The sequence below is a fragment of the Rhineura floridana genome, chromosome 8 (assembly GCF_030035675.1).
Source record: "Rhineura floridana isolate rRhiFlo1 chromosome 8, rRhiFlo1.hap2, whole genome shotgun sequence".
Taxonomy (NCBI): domain Eukaryota; kingdom Metazoa; phylum Chordata; class Lepidosauria; order Squamata; family Rhineuridae; genus Rhineura; species Rhineura floridana.
In genome coordinates, this window is record NC_084487.1 from 14,141,830 (window position 1) to 14,164,390 (window position 22,561).

The 22,561-nt window shown below is 41.9% G+C and overlaps 1 protein-coding gene across 18 annotated transcripts in view; it reads left to right on the top strand.

Moving 5' to 3' along the window:
- The window catches only part of CELF2 (CUGBP Elav-like family member 2), a 672,363-nt gene that overhangs the window by 334,048 nt on the left and 315,754 nt on the right, over positions 1–22,561 (top strand). For 4 of the 18 annotated variants that reach the window (XM_061638317.1, XM_061638318.1, XM_061638326.1 and 1 more), the window contains exon 1: positions 19,525–19,544. The exons of 5 other annotated variants lie outside the window; for them this stretch is intronic. In XM_061638317.1, coding sequence (XP_061494301.1) covers positions 19,537–19,544 — 8 coding nt within the window. In that variant the 5' untranslated portion in view covers positions 19,525–19,536. Of the gene's footprint in view, positions 1–19,471; positions 19,545–22,561 lie in introns of those variants that run through there. 9 more of the 18 variants (XM_061638319.1, XM_061638330.1, XM_061638320.1 and 6 more) reach the window with 6 other exon arrangements.

A 22,561-nucleotide genomic window follows, 5' to 3' on the forward strand; every position in this document is an offset into this window, starting at 1 on the left:
TGAAGCCACACTTCCCAGTATATGAATTCTCTTTTACCACTACTGGGCAAGAAACAAAACATGCAACCAACAAGGTGCATCATCAGTAGGTTTAAGGGGGTTGAGCTGAGCACATAGAACCACTGTTGTTGCTTCTATGGATGAAAGGGAGTAAGGCCAGAGATAAATGAAATGCAAATAGAAAAAAAAGAAAAGACAGTGATTATTTCCTAAATGCAATACCATACCAACCACAACAAGATTCCTATGAGTAAGACAGAAAACTCAGCATCTCACAACCAATCAGGGTTCCTAACCAAAACTAAAAAATCCTAGCAGCCAATCAGCCAAGGTCACAGAAATCCCCATACAGCACAACCTGACGTGGGGGCTGCAATTAATGCAGAATGCTGCAGCACAATTGCTGACTTGAGTGAGACCCTATCAGCACATACTATCTCTGCTCTGAAATCTGTACTGGTTGCTGATTTGCTACCGGGCCAAGTTCAAGGTGTGCTTTCCATGTTATGGGTTCCACATTGTACTTGTTCTGCTCTTGTAAGAAATCGATCCTTTAGTGTGGCAGTACTTACGCTTTGGAACTCCCTGCCTATTGACATTAGGCAGGCACCTTCATTGTACCCATTTTGGCACCTGCTGAAAACATTTTTGTTTAGGCAAATCTACCCAGGCATGTAGAAGCTATTACATTTTTTTCTGTTTTTAACACATGGTTGGTTTTATTTTGAATGTTTTTAAATTTGAACTGTTTTTGCAAATAATGTTATTGTTTTAATTCCTTCTATAAACTGCTTTGAGGTTTTTTACAAGAAAGCAGTATATAAATATGGTAAATAAAATATATAAATAAATTTCTGAGTCACTGTGGCCCTTGGGTCTCTTTCCTCTTTTATACTGAGTCAGGCCATTTGGTACCATCTAGCTCTGTACTGATGACATGGATTAGCATTGGCTCTCCAGGATTCCAGGCAAGAGTCTCTTCCAGAGATTGAATTTTGGACCTTTGCATGTAAAGCATGTGGCCTACCACTGAGCTACAGCTGTGTTTAAAAAAGTATCTTTTTAAATTGTTCTTTTCATTTCATTAGTGAATGCACAGCATACTAGGGTAGATCCACATAATATATTTAAAGCACATTAATCCCACCATGGAATCCTGGGAATTGTAGTTTGTTAAGGGTGGTGGGAACTGTAACTGTAAGGGGAAACTACATTTCCCAGGATTCTTTGGGGGAAGTCATGCACTTTATATGTGGGTTGGATGTGCTTTCAATGTATTATGTGAATCTGTATTACTTCATAAACTTTGCCTACATATAGATAATTTCTATCATAGCCCTGGGCTCCTACTGGAAGGAATAAGCTATAACGTTTACTGGTTGACCATGGTTTACACACCATCTCTCAGCCTGATCTGCCCCTTAGGGTGAAAACAGCAAAGGTGGACCACCCCAAGGTGCAATCCTGTGCATGTTTACTCAGAAGCAAGTCCAAATGTATTCAATGGGGCTTACTCAGACAGGGAAGCACGCACAGGACTGCAATTCAGTGATAAGGAACTTCACTCACCCAATCCAAAATCCAGAATTATGCCACTTTAAGCTGTTTTGCAACTGTTTTATACTTGTTTTATGGTTATTGGATTTTAAATGGCTTTATTTCTTGTTGTGAGCTGCCTTGGTTTCCAACACTACCTCACAGTGTTGTTGGAAAGACTCCATACACACACACACACTGGAGGTGTAAAAATACATACACTCCATATAATAGTTTATTGTCAAAACGAGCTGGCCATTGCAGAACATTTTTTTTTAAAAAAAATAAGTATGTTTCCTGCCAAATAAAAGCAGTGGTACCTAAGTAAGCCCTGCCTAACTGCTTAAAAAAAGGATCAGAGGTGGAGAGAAAGATTTACAACGCAATCCTTTTCTATGTTCATTCAAAAGTCCCATTGATTTTCAGCACAATCCTAACCACATCTACTCAAAAGTAAATCCTACTGAATTCAATGGGGCTAGCTCCCAGGTATGTGGAATTAGCATTGCAGCTTTACTCCCAGAAAAGCTTCATATTGGGAAGGTTTTCAAAATAGGTTATGAATAAGACAAATAAACTGCCCTCTTCCAGTAAAATTTAAGCTTGTTTCACTCCTTAATTAGAAAAGTATAACACTGCAGTATGTACACTACTTCGGTTCAAAAATTATTTGAAAGATAAAATGTATAATATGCCATCTATGATTTTTGCAAGTAATTAAAAAATCCATGCATGTACATTTTTATGCCTACCAAGATCCTGCTGTGATCTTCTGTCGTAGTGCAATTCTATGCATGTTTACTCAGAAGCATGTCCCAATCCTGTACAGAGAAAGTACTTTCTATGCTGCTGAAACTATATATTTACTGAATTCCTGATGTGAAACAAGCAGGAAAAGGAAACTGTGAGTTTAGCTATTGCCTGGGGTCAACAAATCTTGTCAATCATAACCCTGACTTCACATATTGGATAAAAATCTGAAAGGGCAGGGGTTAGAAGTTGCCAAGGGTGCAGCTGACATTTTGGTTTATATCTCTTGAACCAGACTACCTAGAAACTTAATTTGTCTTTTAAAAATGAAAGCTAAGAGTCTGGAGATTAAGGTGAGTCACCCGGAGAGGACCCCCAAAAGATGGAGTCTCTGAGCAAAAACCAGATAACCGGCAACCCTACATACCACTGAGACACAGCCCTTCACCAAGAGTGATCTGGAAACTTCTTTGTAATAAGTACTGGACTTTGGTACTGTTCAGTTGCAAAACATTCACATACATGTCACTGTTCTGAAACATGTCATCCTAACAAAGGTATGTGTGGTTACAGAAGTACATAGGGTACAAAGAATGTAAATTATGTGGATCAAATGCCAAGGTGCTAATTGTAAAAGTATTGGGGTTAGGAATACAAACCATGCTCGAAACAACTCTGCAAATGTTTCTGCAACCATATAACACTAACTCCCAATGCAATCTCTCACTGATGGAAACTATAACTTTATGAATGCCTTGAAGTGCAGCCAAGCTATTATGTCCAGTAATGTTTTTATTTTATTTCAGTTAGTTTTATAAGGGAGAGGTGACAAATAAGAAGAGGGAAACAAATCTTGCAGAATGGTAAATAGCTAACTCACCCATAGGCCAAAGCGACTCAGCTGTTGTTGCGTGGTGGGAAATGGGCCATTCAGATCAGGGTTAATCCTACATACCACTGATGAACCTGAAGTCCTTGCAATTGTGCTGTGTTTTTATATCATTCAGTTTCTAATAATATCTTCATAGTCCTTGAATAACTTACAGGTTTGTCAATCAGTCATCAAATGTGCTAGCTCTAAATATATCTTTAATTGGGCTAAGCCAAAACAGCTTACCTCGTTTTGAGTTCGCTTTTTTGTGTTCGAAACCATGTCAAGTTTTTGGCAATTTTTAGCATGTGTTTTAAATTGTTTTTATATTGTTTTAAGTTTTAAAATTGTGTTTTAAATTGTTTTTAAAATATGTGTTTTAAATTGTATATTTGTTTTAATGTTTTTGATTGCTTTAAACCGCCCAGAGAGCTTCGGCTATGGGGCGGTATACAAGTGCAATAAATATATAAATATATAAATAATTTTTTAGCAGTCACTTGGAATGCAATTTCATTGTTTCAAAGCTGTTCTTCCTAGAACCATTTTCTTCCTTCTGATTTGCCATCACTGCCTTTGGTCTCATTTGCACGCCCCACTACGTATTCTGTTGGCTGTTGCAATCCATGTGGCTTGGCAGATGATGCCATGATACTTTTGATAGTGTGGCAGGTTTTCAGTCCCTCTGATATTGCTGAAACTCACCTATATAGACATTTTAATAACACATAAATGTGTTTAAAATCCAGTCAATACATTAAGTGGTTTAAAAGGAGATGATGATGATTTGTTAGCTGACAACAGGAATGGATGGATCTGTCAGTTTGGTTCTCTGTTTCTCATTTTTTTCAGTCTTAAATTCAGTTCTCCACAATTCAGCATCAATTTGCTTTTTTTAAAAAAACCTCATTCTTCAGCATTTTAGTGCAATTTTCTCCTAATAAACATATTGTGCAGTTTTTGACTAATGTGCGTTTTTGCAAGCAATTTATCCTGATGTAATGCATTTTTGATGTTATTTTTATTAATATATTCATTATGTGCACTTTCCCCTAATATATGCATTTATGTAAACATTATTTGGTTGGAGAACTGCATCACAAAATTCAGATAAGTGGTAATTTTAAAGGATGGCTGTGGTTCGGTTCTCGTATGGTGTTGTAAAGTATGAATCAGATTCGGTTTTAAATGTGAACCGGATCGAATTTCTGTCCTATCCCTAATTGACAAGTAAATGTGCTGAATTTGCATTGATAGGGCTGCCTTATGCTGGGAAGTTCTTGTTTGGGAGGGGGGAGAGAGAGAGAGAGAGACAGAGCACAAACAATGCAAAAAGCCCAACTTCTTTTTATATAACACCAATATTAAGCAAATTCTTATAGCTTCTTCCTTGCTGTAGCTGTTTGATTTCACATCAAAAGGGAATTTAAAAAAAAAAATCCCCAAAAGGTTTTGGGCAAAGGGATTTCCTCATGTTTCTAGTTTATATTGTTGTTGTTGTTTATATTTGTTTACCGCCCCATAGCCGAAGCTCTCTGGGCGGTTTACAACAATTAAAAACATTAAAATCAAATATACAAATATACAAATTTAAAAACACTTAAAAATAATTTAAATATTATAATACATAAAATATTATATATATTTATATAATATAATATATAAAATAAAAGCTTACATGAGTGCATCCTCTTATTTCAGTTCTGCAACAACATTTGACATTATAGCATTAGTGCCTAATGTATACAAGCATCGCTTAATGTACTTGGATTAAAACACTGAAAACACTGTTATACCCTTAGCTCAGCCATTAAAAATACATTAATGTTCTGTTTCCTACAAATTGGCCCTCTTTCTCTGTAATTTATTCAGCAATAACGGCTATTTTTATACATATATTTCCTTGGAAAGTTAACAGGCCCCCTTTGAAAGCTTTTGGAGTTGCAGAACATCCACAGAGCAATACTGCCATTGCCTAAGCTTTGCTTTTAGTGCTAGATTTTGTTTCTCTGTGTACATGTGGTTTCCACCCCACCCCCCTGTTTTTTTAAGGTCATGGCAATTCCAGGGTAGCACATGACCGCCCTGGTCCATCTAGTTATTGAAGCAGCAGAGAATTAAGCCCGCTTACCCTCCTCACATCAGCACAGATTCTTAATTAAGCAACGAGTGCAGATGCTTTGGTCTTCCCAGGAATCTGGGAGTGATAATACTGCAAAGTGTTCATTTGTTTTATGAATAAGACGAGAGCTATGAATGTGCGCTGGAGGAGGGAAGCAATCAGCCTCTTTTCCAGGAGAAGCGGTGCATCTTTCAGCAGAGCAAGAGAGTCTTTTGAAGCCTCACATTTTTGAAGTGGGAGGGGCGTTGAGCGACCAAATCAAACAAAAGGAATCCCATGCGATTGCTCTCCCCCCCTCCCCACTACTCTCCCTTTCCTCTGTGGTGTGGATTTTTAAAGCCTTGAAAAACAGGCTCAGAAGACGGCGGGCATGTTGCCACGGACTTCAAGATAACAGCTGTCTAGGAGACCCAGGGAGGTGAAAATGCAAGGAAGGATGCAAGGGTGTAGGAAAGCCTGGCCCTGGGCAATATGTTTTCTCGCTGGTGGTTTTAATTCCTTGAATCCTTCCAAGTGCTTTGAAGTGGGTGGGATGGAACCAAGGGGCGGGGGGAGTGAGGAGAAAGGCATGAAATTCCTTGACGTTTTGATGGTCACAATTGGAAACGTATTCTTAGAGGTCTTTCACAGTCAAGCGATATATATGTACATATACTGTTAAATTAATAAATAAAAAAACGTTCCCTGCCCAATACGACATGACTGTTTTGCGCCAGCTTGCAACCTGTCAATAGACATGGAGACCCCTTCCCCCACTCTTCTCCACTCTATATGGCTTTCTCTATTCACTTCCTCTCCACTCAACACTGTCCCTGGAGCAACAGGGAAACAGTCAAAAGTGAAAGCCAGGAGGCTGGGGGTGGTGTGGGGGAAGAGCTGATGCAATGATTTGCAAGAATAAGAAAAAAAATCATGCAAAAATATTGTGTTTTTTGCACTAGCTCAGAGCCTAACCGGTGGTTGACTCAAATATTAGTTTTCCAAATCAGTCAACAAAAATGTTCCTATCCCTGGGCACCTGTGCCCCCGCCTGCATCATTTGTTCTTCGCTGGCCTGTCTTGGTAGCTCTGCGTGAGATGAAGCAATGCCATGAGAAGCGGAAGATGAGATGGAGATGTGACATCCACGTGACGAAGACTGCATTTTGCATACGGCACCAGGGGCTGGGGAAGCTTGGAGCAGATGAAAGGCTCTTTGAAGAGAGTTTTTCAGCTGAACTATGGGCGATTGCAAGACAAAAGGAAGGCCCAGGCTACTCTTTGCTTTCTTTTGCCATGGCTTTGGTTTTGGAGCAGTGCCAATGGCTGTAAGAAACCTCATCTGAGTAGCCACTATCTGGCAGGTCCCAGATCGTGGCACCCGCTCCCCAAGCGCCTTTCCACAGAAATGATAAATCAGGATTAAATGGGAAAATAAAATTGCCTTTTGATGATGATGATGCGTGGATGCAGGTCAGAACTTGCATGCATGAACAGCACTGAGTCCCCATTAAGCTGCCGTGTGGATGCACCCCTGTGTATCTGAGTTAAGCTGCTTGACTCAGCTTGAGCAGTTACTTTGAAGATGCCTATCTGTGGTGCTCATTTCTCTGGTTCGCCTCCCTTACGGAATATTATTTATTTATTTGTATACCACTTACATGCTGTAAGATCAGTTATAGGCGTCAGATCAAGCATAAGATCAATTATAAAATCCATACATAATTAAAATAATATTTCCAGGCCTGTACCCTCAGGGCCACTCCAGATATCCTTGTTATTGTGCATTCATGACATGATGGTTTGCGTTCATAATGCTATTGGGATGGTCACATGCAATCCTGCTGTCAATACTGTTTGGGGTGATCACACTGCTTCTCTTCTGTTGTTCTAATGTGCCTTCAAGTTGATTTTGACTTATGGTGACCCTGTGAATCAGTGACGTCCAAGAGCATCTGTCATGAACCATCCTGTTCAGATCTTGTAAGTTCAGGTTTGTGGCTTCCTTTATGGAATCAATCCATCTCTTGTTTGGGCTTCCTCTTTTTCTACTCCCTTCTGTTTTTCCCAGCATTATCGTCTTTTCTAGTGAATCATGTCTTCTCTTGTGTCCAAAGTATGATAACCTCAGTTTCATCATTTTAGCTTCTAGTAATAGTTCTGGTTTAATTTGTTCTAACACCCAATTATTTGTCTTTTTCGCAGTCCATGGTATGCGCAAAGCTCTCCTCCAACACCACTTTTCAAATGAGTTGATTTTTCTCTTATCCACTTTTTTTACTGTCCAACTTCCACATCCATACATAGAGATCGGGAATACCATGGTCTGAATGATCCTGACAAGGTATTGATAATCCTTGACAAGTTCAATGTCGTCATTGTCAACTTTAAAGTTACATAAATGTTCTGTTGTCATTACTTTAGTCTTCTTGACAATCAGCTGTAGTCCTACTTTTGTGCTTTCCTCTTTAACTGTCATCTGCATTCATTTCAAATCATTACTGGTTTCTGCTAATAGTATGGTATCACCTGCATATCCTAAATTATTGATATTTCTCCCTCCAGTTTTCACACCTCCTTCATCTTGGTCCAATCCCGCTTTCTGTATGATACGTTCTGGTATAGATTAAACAAATAGGGTGATAAAATACACCCCCGTCTCACACCCTTTCCAACTGAGAACCAATTGGTTTCTCCATATTCTGTCCTTACAGTAGCCTCTTGTCCAGAGTATAGGATGCACATCAGGACAATCAGATGCTGTGGCACCCCCATTTCTTTTAAAGCATTCCATAGTTTTTCATGATCTACACCAGCCTTTCCCAACCAGTGTGCCTCCAGATGTTGTTGGACCACAACTCCCATCTTTCCTGACCATTGGCTATGCTGGCTGAGGCTGATGGTAGTTGTGGTCCAACAACATCTGGAGGCACACTGGTTGGGAAAGGCTGATCTACACAGTCAAAGACTTTGCTGTAATCTATAAAGCACAGATTTTCTTCTGAAATTCCTTTGTCCGTTCCATTATCCAACGTATGTTTGTGATATGATCTCTGGTGTCTCTTCCTTTTCTAAATCCAGCTTGGACATCTGGCATTTCTCGCTCCATATATAGTAAAAGCCTGTATTGTAGAATCTTGAGCATTACTTTACTTGCATGGGATATTAAGGCAATAGTTCAGTAATTACTGCATTCCCTGGGATCCCCTTTCTTTGGAATTGGGATGTATATTGAACGCTTCCAGTTTGTGGGCCGTTGTTTTATTTTCCGTATTTGTTGACAAATATTTGTCAAAGTTTGGACAGATTCAGTCTCAGTAACTTGTAGCAACTCTATTGGTATGCCATCTGTTCCTGATGATGTGTTTCTTTCAAGTATTTTAAGAGCAGCTTTCATCTCACTTTACCTTTTTTGTTGTCCTCTTCTATTTCTATGCAATAATTATTGTAATAGTTCTCTTTGTCCCTATGTAATAGTCACTGTATTGTTGCATTTAAGGTCCTGACCTTGTTTCTGTCTCCTTTTGCTTTCCTTGTATCTTTAACCATTTTAAGAGTTTTGTCAGTCATCCACTGAGCGTCTCTTCTAATCAAGGCATATCCTGTAACATCCTGCTAAAATCCCATGACTTTCGATACCACAAATTCTCTCGTTTATGTTTGTCCAGCTTTTGTTGTGCTATGGCCCCTCCGGACAACAATATTGTGGTAGCATTTTGGTTAGCATCATAGATCAAACTAGAGCAGAAAAAAATCCACCACTAACACACTATTATTGCATCAAGAACATGTTGCAGAATACACCAGCAATGAAACACCAGCCTGGAGGGGCCCCTTATGTCCATCTTTGGTGTGTATGTGTTTGCACATGCACTGTGGCAGTTGGTGGCTCCATGTCAGTGGGGCAGTGGAATCTGTTCTGGGTGTTAGTCTGGAGCGAAGCACCTTGGACAGCTCCTTGAAAGTTGAGACTAAAACCCGGAGTATCCACTGTTCCACTGACATGGAGCCACCAGCTACCACTCTGTGTGTGTGCATGCGTGCGTGTTTTGGATTATATTTAAAGCATCCTTATTGGACCCTCCATGGCGCAGAGTGGTAAGCGGCGGTAACGCAGCCGAAGCTCTGCTCATGGCCGCAGTTCGATTCCAACGGAAGGAGGAAGTCGAATCTCCAGTAAAAGGAGTCGAGGTCCACTCAGCCTTCCATCCATCCGTGGTTGGTCAAATGAGTACCTGGCATATGCTGGGGGGTAAAGAAAGGCTGGGGAAGGAACTGGCAATCCCACCCCATATGTACGGTCTGCCTAGTAGACGTCGCAAGACGTCACCCTAAGAGTCGGAAACGACTCGCACTGTAAGTGCGGGGACACCTTTACCTTCATTGAAGGAAATCTGAGGAGAGATATGCTGGTAGTGTTCTATGCAATGACTCCGTCTGTCACAAAGCTTCCCCTATTTCCTGGGCAGTGAATGCAAAGGCAGTGGGATGATTGATAGGTGCTTGCAGTTTTTTAAAAAATAAAAAACTTGATGAATTTTTATCGTTTTACTTTTTGCATTTAGACTATTTGTATTTACGTTTCTGCCATTTCAACATGATCTCCTCACCACCCGCCTTTGATCCTGCCCCTACAAAACGGCCTTGGGCCTTGCTCTGTTCTTGTAAAATGGTTTAAAGAATGGGGTCTCTGGTGGCCCAGTTGCAATTAGACAGCTTCCCTTTTATCTGATGTTGTGTCTATGTTTCCTAAGGCCTAAGCTGTGACTGTTTCAAGTGGTGTGATCCTGCTTTAAATCTGTAGTACTGGTGGGTTCTGTGCCAATGTCTTTAAATGTCTGTTATCCTAGCTAATTTAAGGATAGCTTAGTATGCAGTCTGCCAGCTGGTAGAAATGGAGTAGCAAAGGGAATATGTCCCTGAGCTGGTGGAATTTGATTGCCTCAAGAAACTGAAAATCTTAGCTTTTTAAAGTAAACCTGGCAGTAGTTGCAAGGCTTTCTCCTGGTGGATTGCAGGTAATTTAATTCACAATGTGTTTGCTTTCCGCTGGAGTATATCTTGAAAACAGCACAATCACACACACATGCATGCACTCAAGTCAAATGGCTCCAATTTAATCCTAGGTGTATACCTATCATGTAGATCCAGAGTGATTTTCTCAACTGTTGTAGATGTAGACGCTTTATATTCTGTGCATAGGAAATAGTACACTTATGCACCAAAATAAAATTAAAAGAGTGGGGACCACAGCACAGGAAAAACAGTGCTGTGGCCCCTACGCTGATCATATGTTAACAACATAAGAAGAGACCTGCTGGATCAGGCCAAAGGGGGCCCATCTAGTCCAACACCCTGTTCTCACAGTGGCCAACCAGATGCCCCAACAGGGAAGCCTGCAGGCAGGATCTGAGCGCAACAGTACTCTCCCCTCCTGCAGTTTCCAGCAACTGGAATACAGAAGCATACTGCCTCTGATCATGGAGGCAGAACATAAGCCACTGTGAGTGGCTGGTAGCCATTGACAGTCATATCCTCCATTAATTTGTCCAACCCCCTTTTAAAGCCATCCAAGTTGATGGCCATTACTATATTTGTTTGTTTATTAATGCATTTATATCCCACCTTTCCTCCAAGAAGCTCAAGGTGGCATACATGGTTGTCCTACCTCTCCATTTTATCCTCACAACAACCCTGTGAGGTAGGTTAGGCTGAGAGACTGGCCCAAGGTCACCCAGCGAGCTTCATGGCTGAGTCAGGATTTGAACCCTGGTCTCCCAGGTCCTAGTCCAACACTCTAACCACTATGCCACACTGGTTCTATATCTTGTTCTACATTTCTATCATGTGTTAGACATCGTATTTCTATATATAAGTAGTCATAGACACAACCCTTCGAAATAACAATACTGTTAATAATTTCTGTAAGCCATCCGGGGTCCTTAATGTGAAGGGTGGGTAATAAATGTAATCATCATCATCATCATCAGGCTATGTGGAGGAGTCCAGAGATTCTTTTTTTTTTCTTAGTACGCCATGCCCATCCCATGTAGACTTGTTTGGGGAAGCAAGGGCAGCAGTACATAACCTCAGACTCACTGACCATTTTGATAGCAAAATGCCAGTACCGTAATACCTCTGTTAGCAAGGTCGGCGCATTCCTGGACATTACTCCTTTAACAGAAACTTTGATACCAGAGATAGGAATAACATGGAAAGAATAGGGATAGATTCCTACACCTGCTGATAGATGGTGGGGGCAGCAGGGACTTTAAAGGGGGCCTACCTGCCACCCACCTGTTCCCCCTCCTTCCTCCTCCTCCTCTGAATCGTATTGGATCCTTCCCTCCGAAGCCCTGGGAGAAAGCAAGAGGTCTCCTTAATGCAAAGCAAACACAGAGGATTGTCAGTTTCACCCTAGCAATGCAAAGGCACAGGTTTATCAGTTTCACTTTAAAGCAAAGGCACAGCCTTGAAAGTTTATCCATGGCAAGGCAAAGCTGGTCAGTTTCACCTTTAAAAAAGCCTTCCCTAAAAGGAGCTTTGTTCCTGAAGATTCCTTAATTGAGGTATTACTTAATTTTTATTTTTCTGATAAGCAGCTAGAGAATCTGCAAAGTCGCTGGCTGTCCAACCTGCCTTTCTTCTCTTTCTACCTTAAATATCATCCCCTCTGTTTCCAATGTGCAGGCATGGTTGCCATTGCTCATGTAGCTGACATCATAAACTTTAAAATCTAAAAAATCTTTAGGGGAAAAAGCCCTAAGCAGGTAAAACTCTGAAACTAGCCCAATGAGAACTGAGCATGCTCAGTGGCCATGGAATACTGACTAACTGAGAGAATGGAACTGATTATTCTGAAAGAGGGCATGACTGACTGATTGTGATGGTGAACAAGAGCACTCCACTTTGCAGTGTTTGGTTGCAAGTTCCAGTTGCCTCAGACCAGCATGCCTATATGCATGCAACCCCTCAACACTATTGTTGCAGAACCACAAACAGCGATAGAAGGTTGCATCAGCACAAGCTTTTTGTAGTGATTTTGGATTGTAACAGGAATCTTTTTTTCTAAAAGAAAAAAAAGTTGGCAATAAGTAGTATTACTTCTAATATGATTGTTTATATTTCTTAGTTCCTGAGAACTCCAGATGAGTTCTGAGTTCTGATTATAATTCTCAAAGGCTTAAATGTTTAGTGAAAACAGGAAAAAAATACTCAAAGCTCAAGTTGTTGCCAACTTTTAATATGGACAGATCTACTACACAAGAACCCTTTAATGGTTTTACTTTTACTTTTAAAGCTTTTCTAAAAGAGAAGGGAATGTAGCTCAGTGGTAGAACACATGCTTTGCATGCAAGTTCAGTTCCCAGCATCTCAAGTTAAAAGGATCAGATTGCAGGTGATGGACAAGGTGTATACATGAGACCGTGGTGAGATGCAGCCCATCAGAGTAGAATACTGATCTAGACAGACAAATATTCTGACCTGGTGTAAGACCACATCCGCATTATATGTTTAAAGCACTCTTTCCCCACTTTAATAGTTATGACTTCCCCCAAAGAATCCTAAGAACAGTATTTGTTAAGGGTGTTGGAAATTGTAGCTTGGGGGGAGGGGATCTCCTGACAACTCTTGGCACTCTTCGCAAACTAAAGTTGCCAAGATTCTTTGGGGGTGGCATGAGAGTGCTTCAAATGAATGGTGTAGATGTGACCCAAGGCAGGTTCCTGTGTTTTAAACTTTCCTGGGGTTCCTGAATGAGAAGAACAGTGGATAACAGGAAAATCCTGCTTGATTAGAACAAGGAACTATCTCACACAACTTCTGCATCCAACTGTAGCCTACCAAATGGCCTAGGAAGCTCTCAAGTAGGGCATTTATTTATTTATGTATTTATATCCCACCTTTCTCCAAGGAGCTCAAGGTGGCATACAGGTTTCTCCCCTCCTCCTTGTTATCCTCACAACAACCCTGTGAGGTAGGTTAGGCTGAGAGGCAGTGACTGGCCCAAGGTCACCCAGTGAGCTTCATGGCTGACCAGGGATTTGAACTCTGCTCTCTCAGGACCTTGTCCAACACTCTTAACTACTTCGCCACACCGGCTCTCATGATACAGTTGCATGTGCTGTCCAGAAATCAGAGGTACACTGACAGACATGCCTTGCATGAGTCTCTTTCATCCTCATTGCAGCTGAACCATTTTGCACTGGAGGAGCTCAGTTTTTGCTGGCACTGAATGCAAAAGCAGTTGTCTCCTTTGCGTCTTTCTCGAGATTGTGATGTTGAATCAACAAATGGCTAGTTAAGCATTTTGCAAACCTTATGCAGAACACTCCCTAAAGGCTCGACTCGGTAACATCATATAAATACAAGCATGACTCAGGCAATTGGAGAATTAGACAGAAGCTAAGCTTTTCACTCTACAGCTCTTTCAGATCCAGAACAGACTTTGAAGTAATTTCATGGAACAAGCTGCCATTGGTGTGCGTGTGTGTGTGTGTGTGCGTGTGTGTGTGTGTTGTTTTACCTCTTCTCTCCGATAGAAATAAGATTATTACCAAAACGGTAAGTAAATTCCTGTTGAAAGCAATGAAGACGTGAGCTAAAACCTTATCCAAATAAGCATAACAATTTCCCAACTTAACAATGGAGTTATCTGATATTATATCTCATCTTTGTATATTAACAAACCTGTAAGATCTGTAAGACTGGTTCAGTAAACTGACACATAAACAGAAAGACACGTGCTGGAGGTTGGTCCTGGGCATTTTAGAACACCCCTCCCAAACATTGACATCGGTGTTGTGTGTGTCCGTGTTAGGGTTGAGCGACACTGTCCATCATAGTTTCTCTCATTTTTCTAATCTTAAATTCAGTTCTCCACATTTCCATATCAGTTTGTGGTTTTTTTAAAAAGGCCTCATGCAAATTCATCCCCATTTGGTGCTAATTTCTCCTAATATACACAGTTTTGTATGCAATTTTGCCTAACAGAAATATTTTTGCAAAGCTTATCCCACCCACCCAAATCTCAGCCACAGTTCTCTCCCCAGCCTCCTTCCCATTAGGAATCCCCCCCCCAGTTTTATCAAGAATGTTGATATCCAGGGCATGAATTCCAATGCTGAAATGTGCATTCACTTAGGAGCCAGCTCTTAACTGACCTACATAACAGTTCATTCATGAGATAATATATCCTGCAGCTATAGAGATAAAAAAAGTCATTTGATTGAACTGGGCCTGGCCCTACATGCCGCAAGCTCCCTGGTGACTGGGGAATCATCTAAAATTAGAGCATGCTAGACATTACCAAGAGGGCTTTTGGCACTTTAGTTTCTTTCTTTCAGCGATATTTCTTTTGTGAGATGGGCATTATAATTTGTCACTGTGGCTCTGCCTGTAATGTTTAAAGGCTTAACTTTCATTAGCACGACACACTGAGGTTGCCAGTGAGATGAGGAATTACGTGCTTTACGGTTAAGGTTTTCTGCTCTCAGCTGTGCTGAAAGTGAGTAGATATAGTCAAGAATGAAGTGCTGGCATAAGGTTTATACAGAATACCAATATAAATGTCCATGGCTGAGCACCTGCTGAACATGTGGAAAATTCCAATACCTCACTTGGCCATGGACTGTTAGGGTAGACCAGCCTTGCCTAATTCATTCCCCTTCAGATGTCACTGGGCTCCAACTCCCATCAGCCTCAGATAGGTTTGTTGTTGTTATGTGCCTCCAAGTCGACTGCGACTTATGGCGACCCTATGAATCAGTGACCTCCAATAGCATCTGTCATGAACTACCCTGTTCCGATCTTGTAAGTTCAGGTCTGTGGCTTCCTTTATGGAATCAATCCATCTCTTGTTTGGCCTTCCTCTTTTTCTACTCCCTTCTGTATTTCCCAGCATTATTGTCTTTTCTAGTGAATCATGTCTTCTCATGATGTGTCCAAAGTATGATAACATCAGTTTCATCATTTTAGCTTCTAGTGAGAATTCTGACAAAAATAGAAAAGGAAATTGCCAATGTTCGTTTACAGCATTCATCCCATCTCTAGAACGGAAATCAGTCCAATGAATATGATTAGTACTCACTGTTGTTGCTTTCAGTCCACAAACAATATGTAAATAATTATTATCATCATCACCATCACCATCACCACCCAAAGGTCCCAAGGCAGGTTACAACAATTTTAAAATATGGCATTAAAAAAATGGAAAACAACCTAAACTTACAACATAGGGTGGGTCCTAAAAATATACATCTCAGGTGTCAAAGGCATTATGTTTCCAGCCTCCCCCCCCCCTTTGCATTGGGTTTCCTGTGCATTGAAATGAATGGGGTGGAATAATATAATGTCAGTGTAGCTTAGACAGTTTACGTAACTGTTTTTAGATTTTTTTAAAAAAAACATGTTAAATTGTTTTGTTGGCTGCCTTGGGCTCCTTCAGGAAGAATGGTGGGATATAAATTGTTGTTGTTGTTATCGTTATTGTCATTATCATTATTATTATCATTATTATTATTATTATTATTATTAATAATAATAATAATAATAATAATAATAATAATAATAATAATAATAATAATAATAATAATAATAATAATAATAATAATAATAAAGCTATGTAATTTGGCCACAGCAGACAGTGAGACAAGTAACATAATTTTTGGCAGAAGACAACCTGCAGTGGAACATAAACAGTGCTGCATGCGACAAGTGGAATGGGAAATGATGCCTTTTTACATTCCCTAGCTCCAGCCAGCATGGTCAGGGATTATGGGAGTTGTAGCCCAGATACACCTGGAGGGCCCCTGTTCAGGGAATGGTTGGGTAGACTGTACTGGGCTAGAGGGCCAACTGCAGCCCTCATGCAGTTACTGAACATGTGAGGGCGGAGCAGGACTGTGACAATTGGCCCCACCTCAACATTGCCACAAGTCCCACCTCTGTGTCCAGACATTCCATTAAAGGTATGAAAGGGGCTCCTGTGTGAACACAACTATAGTCTGTTGTATTGAGGTTCCTGATCGCTTGGAAACACCTTCACATGTTCAGCTTTGCCACTGAGACTGGCCATAAGGATGCTGTGTTGTCAGGGGTGTGGTTAGTCCTTTCTCAAGCATTCACAGAATGGGTTTTTTTATGCAAAAAGGGCTAATATACTTCAAATGTAGAAATGAACAATCAGTTTTAAACAGATTTATACACAGAATTTGGCAGTTCTGACTCAATTATGCTTTGCCCACCATGGACAGCCTCTTGCATCAAGTACCCACTTAGGCCTGAGCTGTTCATGCATTGTCATTTATTTATTTTTTTAAAAAGGCACAGCTAATCATATGCAAAATGCATATTATATGTATGATACATGCATATAAAAAGTCAAGTCTCATGCTGCATATGTATATATTAATACATAAAATACGCCATGTAGAGATTTTTGAAACATTATGCCATGTACCAATGCTTTTAAATAAATAAACATTTTGATACAGTTATATGCATTGCTGTATGTGTATTGCATTGCTTAGGTTTTAATTATGTTAGGAGTACATAGCCAGTGTGGTGTAGTGGTTAAGGTGGTGGACTACGACCTAGGAGACCAGGGTTCGAACCTCCACACAGCCATGAAGCTCACTGGGTGACCTTGGCCCAGTCACTGCCTCACAGCCTCAGAGGAAGGCAATGGTAAAAATAACCTGCATACCGCTTACCATGAAAACCCTATTCATAGGGTCGCCATAAGGCAGGATCAACTTGTAGGCAGTCCATTTCCATTTACATAGGGTTGTATCCAACATAGCATTATGTGAATTTCAGCAGAAGAATTTCCGCTTGTGCAATGGAATGTTCTCCCCCTCTCCTCCCTGGGCTCTCTCTAAATCTGTACCTCTGGAGCAGATTTAGGGAAGGTGAGGGGCACAGCTGCCGAAGCAGGGTGCTTGGTAGGAACCTAGAAGCTGCTCTATACTGAGCCCATCTAACTGAGTCCATTGGTCCATCTATCTCAGTACTGTCTACACTGACTGGCAGTGGCTTTCCAGAGTTCCAGGCAGAGGGCATTCTCAAACCTATCTGGAGATTGAACTTGGGGCCTTCTGCATGCAAGGCAGATGTTCTACTGCCGAGCTATGACCTTTCTCTTCTCACCGCACTGGAGTGAAAATGGCCATGGCCAGCACCTGCCCTTTTAATTCCCCCAGAATGTCACTGCTGCCCTGACATAGAATTGCTAAATTGGGGTCCCAGAGGAATGCTGGGGGAATTTAAAAGGTGGGCATGATCATGAACATTTGCTGGCTGGGTTCGCACCCGTCACCAGCAAGATGAGTGGAGAGCACTGCTGCCCACCTGCATAGCTCCAGCCCTGCTTTGGCCTTCCTTATATCCATGTCATCTGACCTGGAATGAAGCCCAGCTCTAAAGGATGCAATGACATGTTAGCTCAGCAAATGTGTGCAGCCAGTCCTGGCTTTGCCAAAGGATGGCAGTTGAGGCCGGTGGCTCCGTTGTCAGCGGGGCAGTGAATCCACTCTGGGTTTTAGTGCGAACTTTCAAGGAGCTGTCCGAGGTGCTTCAGAGTAAAGTGTGAACCAAGCCAAATTTCTCCCCCATCCCTGGCAGTAAGATACCTTTCCCTTAGGTCAGGGCTGGAGAATCCCAGCCCTAGCAGCCTCAGGCAGTGCCCCAGGCTTTTCTGTCTGGCCCTTGGAACTCTCCCCAGGCCATGCCTTCTCTCTTCAGGCCACACCCCTTGTGCCACACCCCAAGCGTGTTTGCCTAGCTGGGATGCGTCATGGAGCTCTGGTCATCCCTCTTGCTTACTTGGATGGGAAGAAGGGTGTGGGAGTCTGCGCAGAAAGAAGCTAGCCTCCTGTACCGAGGTGAAATTTACATTCATTGTTCTACCCACTTTCGCCTCTGGCCTTGCCCACCCACAGCATGTGGCCTCTGCAGGGTTGCGCCAAAGGGAATGTGGCCCTCAGGCTGAGAAAGGCTTCCCCACCCCTGCTTTAGGTACCACAGGTTGCAGAGGAGAATGTTTGACCCTTTCCAAACCTGCCCTTCAATGGTGGCTGGTGCCAGTGCAACCAAGAGGTCTTCTGTATCTTTAAAAGTTGTGCAGGGGGGAGGGAGAATTCCACCTTGTGGTTTTTCCCATTACAGTGTTGCAAGAACACCTGCACTTGGCTGACTTTCTCTTCTCCTAAAGATACAGGATCAGTCTCAGGCCATGAACCTGGCAGTGATCACTATTACCTGAAAGAGACCTCACCACCACCACACCCCGGCTACTGCTCATAGCTCAACTGGGTGGTCTCCTGTGAACAGAAGAAATCTTCCATTTCTAGAAATGGGAGATAATTTATTTTCAGTTTGTACTGAAAGCTGAATTTATCAAATGCACGCTTTCCAAAACAATATGAGAACCAAAACACAGCCATCCTTTGACATTCGCATTTATTTGAATTTTGCAATGCAGTTCACCAACCAAACATTTTCAAAAATGCATGTATTAGGGGGAAATGTGCATACAAATATGTTCATGAAAATGACATACAAATGCATTACATTAGGAGAAATTGCTTGCAATAATGATAGTAGTAGTAGTAGTAGTAGTAGATTTATTATCAACCCTTCACCAGTAGGTCCCAGGGCAGGCCACAGCAATATAAAATACATTATTAAAAACAGTTTTAAAAATGTGTACATTAGTCAAAACTGCATCCAAAAATGTGTTTATTAGGAGAAATCCTAACTGAAATGCTACAGAATTTTCATGAGGATTTTTTTAAATTGCTAATTACTGCAAAAATGTGGAGAGCTGATTTAAGGTTGGAAAAATGAGAAGCTGAGAGAACTGAAATGGACAGATCTTGCCATCCCTCACCTCTGCCTTTCAGGTCCACAAAAACGGGGTTCATCTGGTTATGGTTGATGTAAACTTCACCTACCAATTTTGGAGTAGCAGAGGAATATTTGTTTTCAATTGAAAGGTTGTTGCATGGCTCTCTGATGAATTATGAGAATGTTCCCCCCTTCCACCGCTGCTGCAGCACTCCTAATTGTTTCATAAAAGTGTTTATAAAGTGCTCAAACTCCAAGGCCTTTACTTGGTGCAGAAGCGAGGATGGGGGTGGGGAGAAGGTTTGCTGGTAAACGGATGTGTTAACATATTGCCAAACCACAAAGGAAGCAGCAGAGGCCTCGAGGTCTCTGGTACAAAAACTGTTCTACCAGTTGTCAAGCCGGAGCTGGTGCAGATCTATATGAAGCCATGTTGAGGTATTCTTTTTAACTGTTTTTTTCCCTACCTTACCCTGAAAGAAACTTCAACCGTAGGACCTGAAAGGTGCAGAGATGCTTGGATGACCTTTCTGAGGGAATCGAGGGCAGATGGCGCTTTGCAAAATCGGTTCCTTTTGAAAACTCTGCTATTGTTGCGGAACAAGGACAGCGAGCAACCAGGGCTCTGTAGGAGGAAGACCAAGGGCTTCGCTTGAACAGGAAAGGCCTCTTGCACAAACTCCTGGGGGAATATGAAATGGAGGGCTTTAATCTACACAAAGTCCATGTTAAGAGCTTGGTTGGACATCTTTTGCTTCCTTTTTTAAAAAACTGTGCTACTCTTTATGGCTTGTTGGAGGCTTGTACTACCCCCCCTTTCTCTTTTAACTTGTCTTTGAGTGAGGAAAGTTTTCAAAGTGTTCAAAACTCTTGCTTCAGCCAAAAAAGGGAAGATGTAGGTCAGGGGTGGGGAATCTGCACCCCTACAGACATTGTTGGAGTACAGCTCCCATCCTCCCTGACCATTGGCCCTGCTGGCCAGGGCCGATGGGAGGTGTCACCGCTGGAGTGCCACAGCCCCCCCTCTCCGACTTGAGTCTCTGGCCCTATTGGAGGAAGCAGCAACTACAGGCAGGGGATGTTGGGTGTTGTAATGTTGCATCCTCTGATAACTTCTTTGACTGGGAAAATGCCATAGGAGGATTTTGCTTTGGATCTGGTTGATTGCCTTGTTTTTGTGTCAGGAAGGCATCCTTGCTACTGGCCCCAATTGGTCCGTGGCCATTTTGTTTTTATCCTTGCCTCCATCTTCCTTCCCTTCTTTTCTGTTACCTACCCTGGAAGCTCCTTGGGGCAGGGACTTGTCGTCTTCTTGATTGCAGGCCAAGACTTGTGCACATCGTGCATAAAGTCTGTGCACACTGATAAGCTGCTAGCAAGAAATAATTAGTGTTTTGTTTGTTTGTTTTTTAAAAAACTTATTTGCCTGCAAGAGTAGGCAGAAAATAGATCTGGATCTACTGATAAATCTCAGGTGATTTGCAGTGGATGGATAAGGATTTCTGACTAAGTATAGCTTGCTAGATCAGGCCAGTGGCCCACCTAGTCCAGCATCCTGTTCTCACAGTGGCCAACCAGCTGCCCATGGGAAATCCACATGCAGGACCTGAGTACAAAGAGCACTCTCTCCTCCTGCAGTTTCCAGCAACTGGTATTCAGAAGCATATGGCTCTGCCTATGGAGGCAGAGCATAGCCATCGTGGCTAGTAGCCATTGATAGCCTTTTCCTCCATTTACTTTTCTAATCCTCTTTTAAAGCCATCCAAGTCTGTGGCCATCGTTGCCTTCTGTAGGATCGAATTCCATAGTTTAATTAGAACTGCATGAAGTTTTTTTTTTGTCTGTCCAGAATCTTCCAACGTTCAGCTTCATTGGATGTCTATAAGTTCTGTGTTATGAGAAAAAACTTTTCTCTGTCCACTTTATCTTCGTCATGCATAATTTTATGCACTTCTGTCATGTCGCCTCTGACGCACCTTTTCTCTAAACAAAAGCTTCCAGTGCTTCAGCCTTTCCTCATAGGGGAGTCACTCTACCCCCTTGATCATTTTGGTTGGCTGTTTCTGAACCTCCCGATTCTTCATAGAAGCAACCAAATTCACAAACTCAGTATGCTGCTACCCTAACGTATCCTGCCGCTGAAATGAAGAAATCTGGGGTAAACCAGGAGTGGGTTTTGTGCGTGAAAGAACTGTAAACTTTGTTTAGTTCTGGTTCTCAGAAGAAATTCCTGGGCTCAGAACTCTGTAATTCTAAATATATGAGGGGGTTGTACCTGGCTGAATCTCAGGGATCGTGGGAGTTCTGGTGACAACCAAAGCAGATCCCACAAGCCTGAAGTCTGTCCACCACTGTGTTAAAGCATTTGCAATGGCTCCCTTATTTTAAAGTAGGCACCCTTGAGAATGCCTTTTGTCACCTACGTGCTCTGACCAGTGACCACTGGAATCAAGGATCTGAACTGGGTCTTCAGGGTCAAAGTCACCTTTGTCCACTTGGCCACACTAGCTCAGATGAGCTCACAGTTTCTTCCTAATGCAGTTTCTCAGGGATCTGTTGGGAGCCCAGCCTCACCCTTGTCTCTCTGTTTTACAACAGCTCAGAAGCAGCTATACTTCTAGGTTACAAAACTCAGATGAAGGGGAAGAATACTCAAGGCCACAGCCCTAGAAACTATTGCCTGCAGGAATTAGTGTGAGGTGCTTTGCTTCTGTGAGGTAGTAGAAACTATGAGACCAGTGAGGTGATCACAGACGCATGGTGGTGTCAGAATCCCCCCCAATGTGTTAACTCTATATAAACTAATCTAGCTGCTGTAGCCGGAAGCTTGTTTATTGAGCTTGTGGGTGAAGCTTCTCTTAAGTTGAAGGCTTTTACCGAGAGTTTCTTTCTCAGCCTTTTCAAAGTGACAGGGAGTTCTATTACTTACTGCCCACTTCCTAGTGCTCCTGAACCACACAAACTGAAATGCAGACAGTTCCATCTGTAATCTGGATGCAGTAGGCCCCGTTTGGGAAGAAAAGGGGGGGAGACCCTGAAAGTGACAAAATCTGGAGGAAACCAAAGGGTTTCCAGTAACTGAAAAGAGCCTGCTCTTTTAAGAGGAGTGAGGTTCTTTCACTTTATTGTTAGTGTTAGCAAGTCGATTTCGACTTATGGTGACCCTATGAATCAGTGACCTCCAACAGCATCTGTTATAAACCACCTTGTTCAGATCTTGTGAGTTCAGGTCTGTGGCTTCCTTTATGGAATCAATCCATCTCTTGTTTGGCCTTCCTCTTTTTCTACTCCTGTTTTTCCCAGCATTATTGTCTTTTCTGGTGAATCATGTCTTTTCATTATGTGTCCAAAGTATGATAACCTCAGTTTCATCATTTTAGCTTCTAGTGGTAGTTCTGGTTTAATTTGTTCTAACATCCAATTATTTGTCTTTTTCGCAGTCCATGGTATCTGCA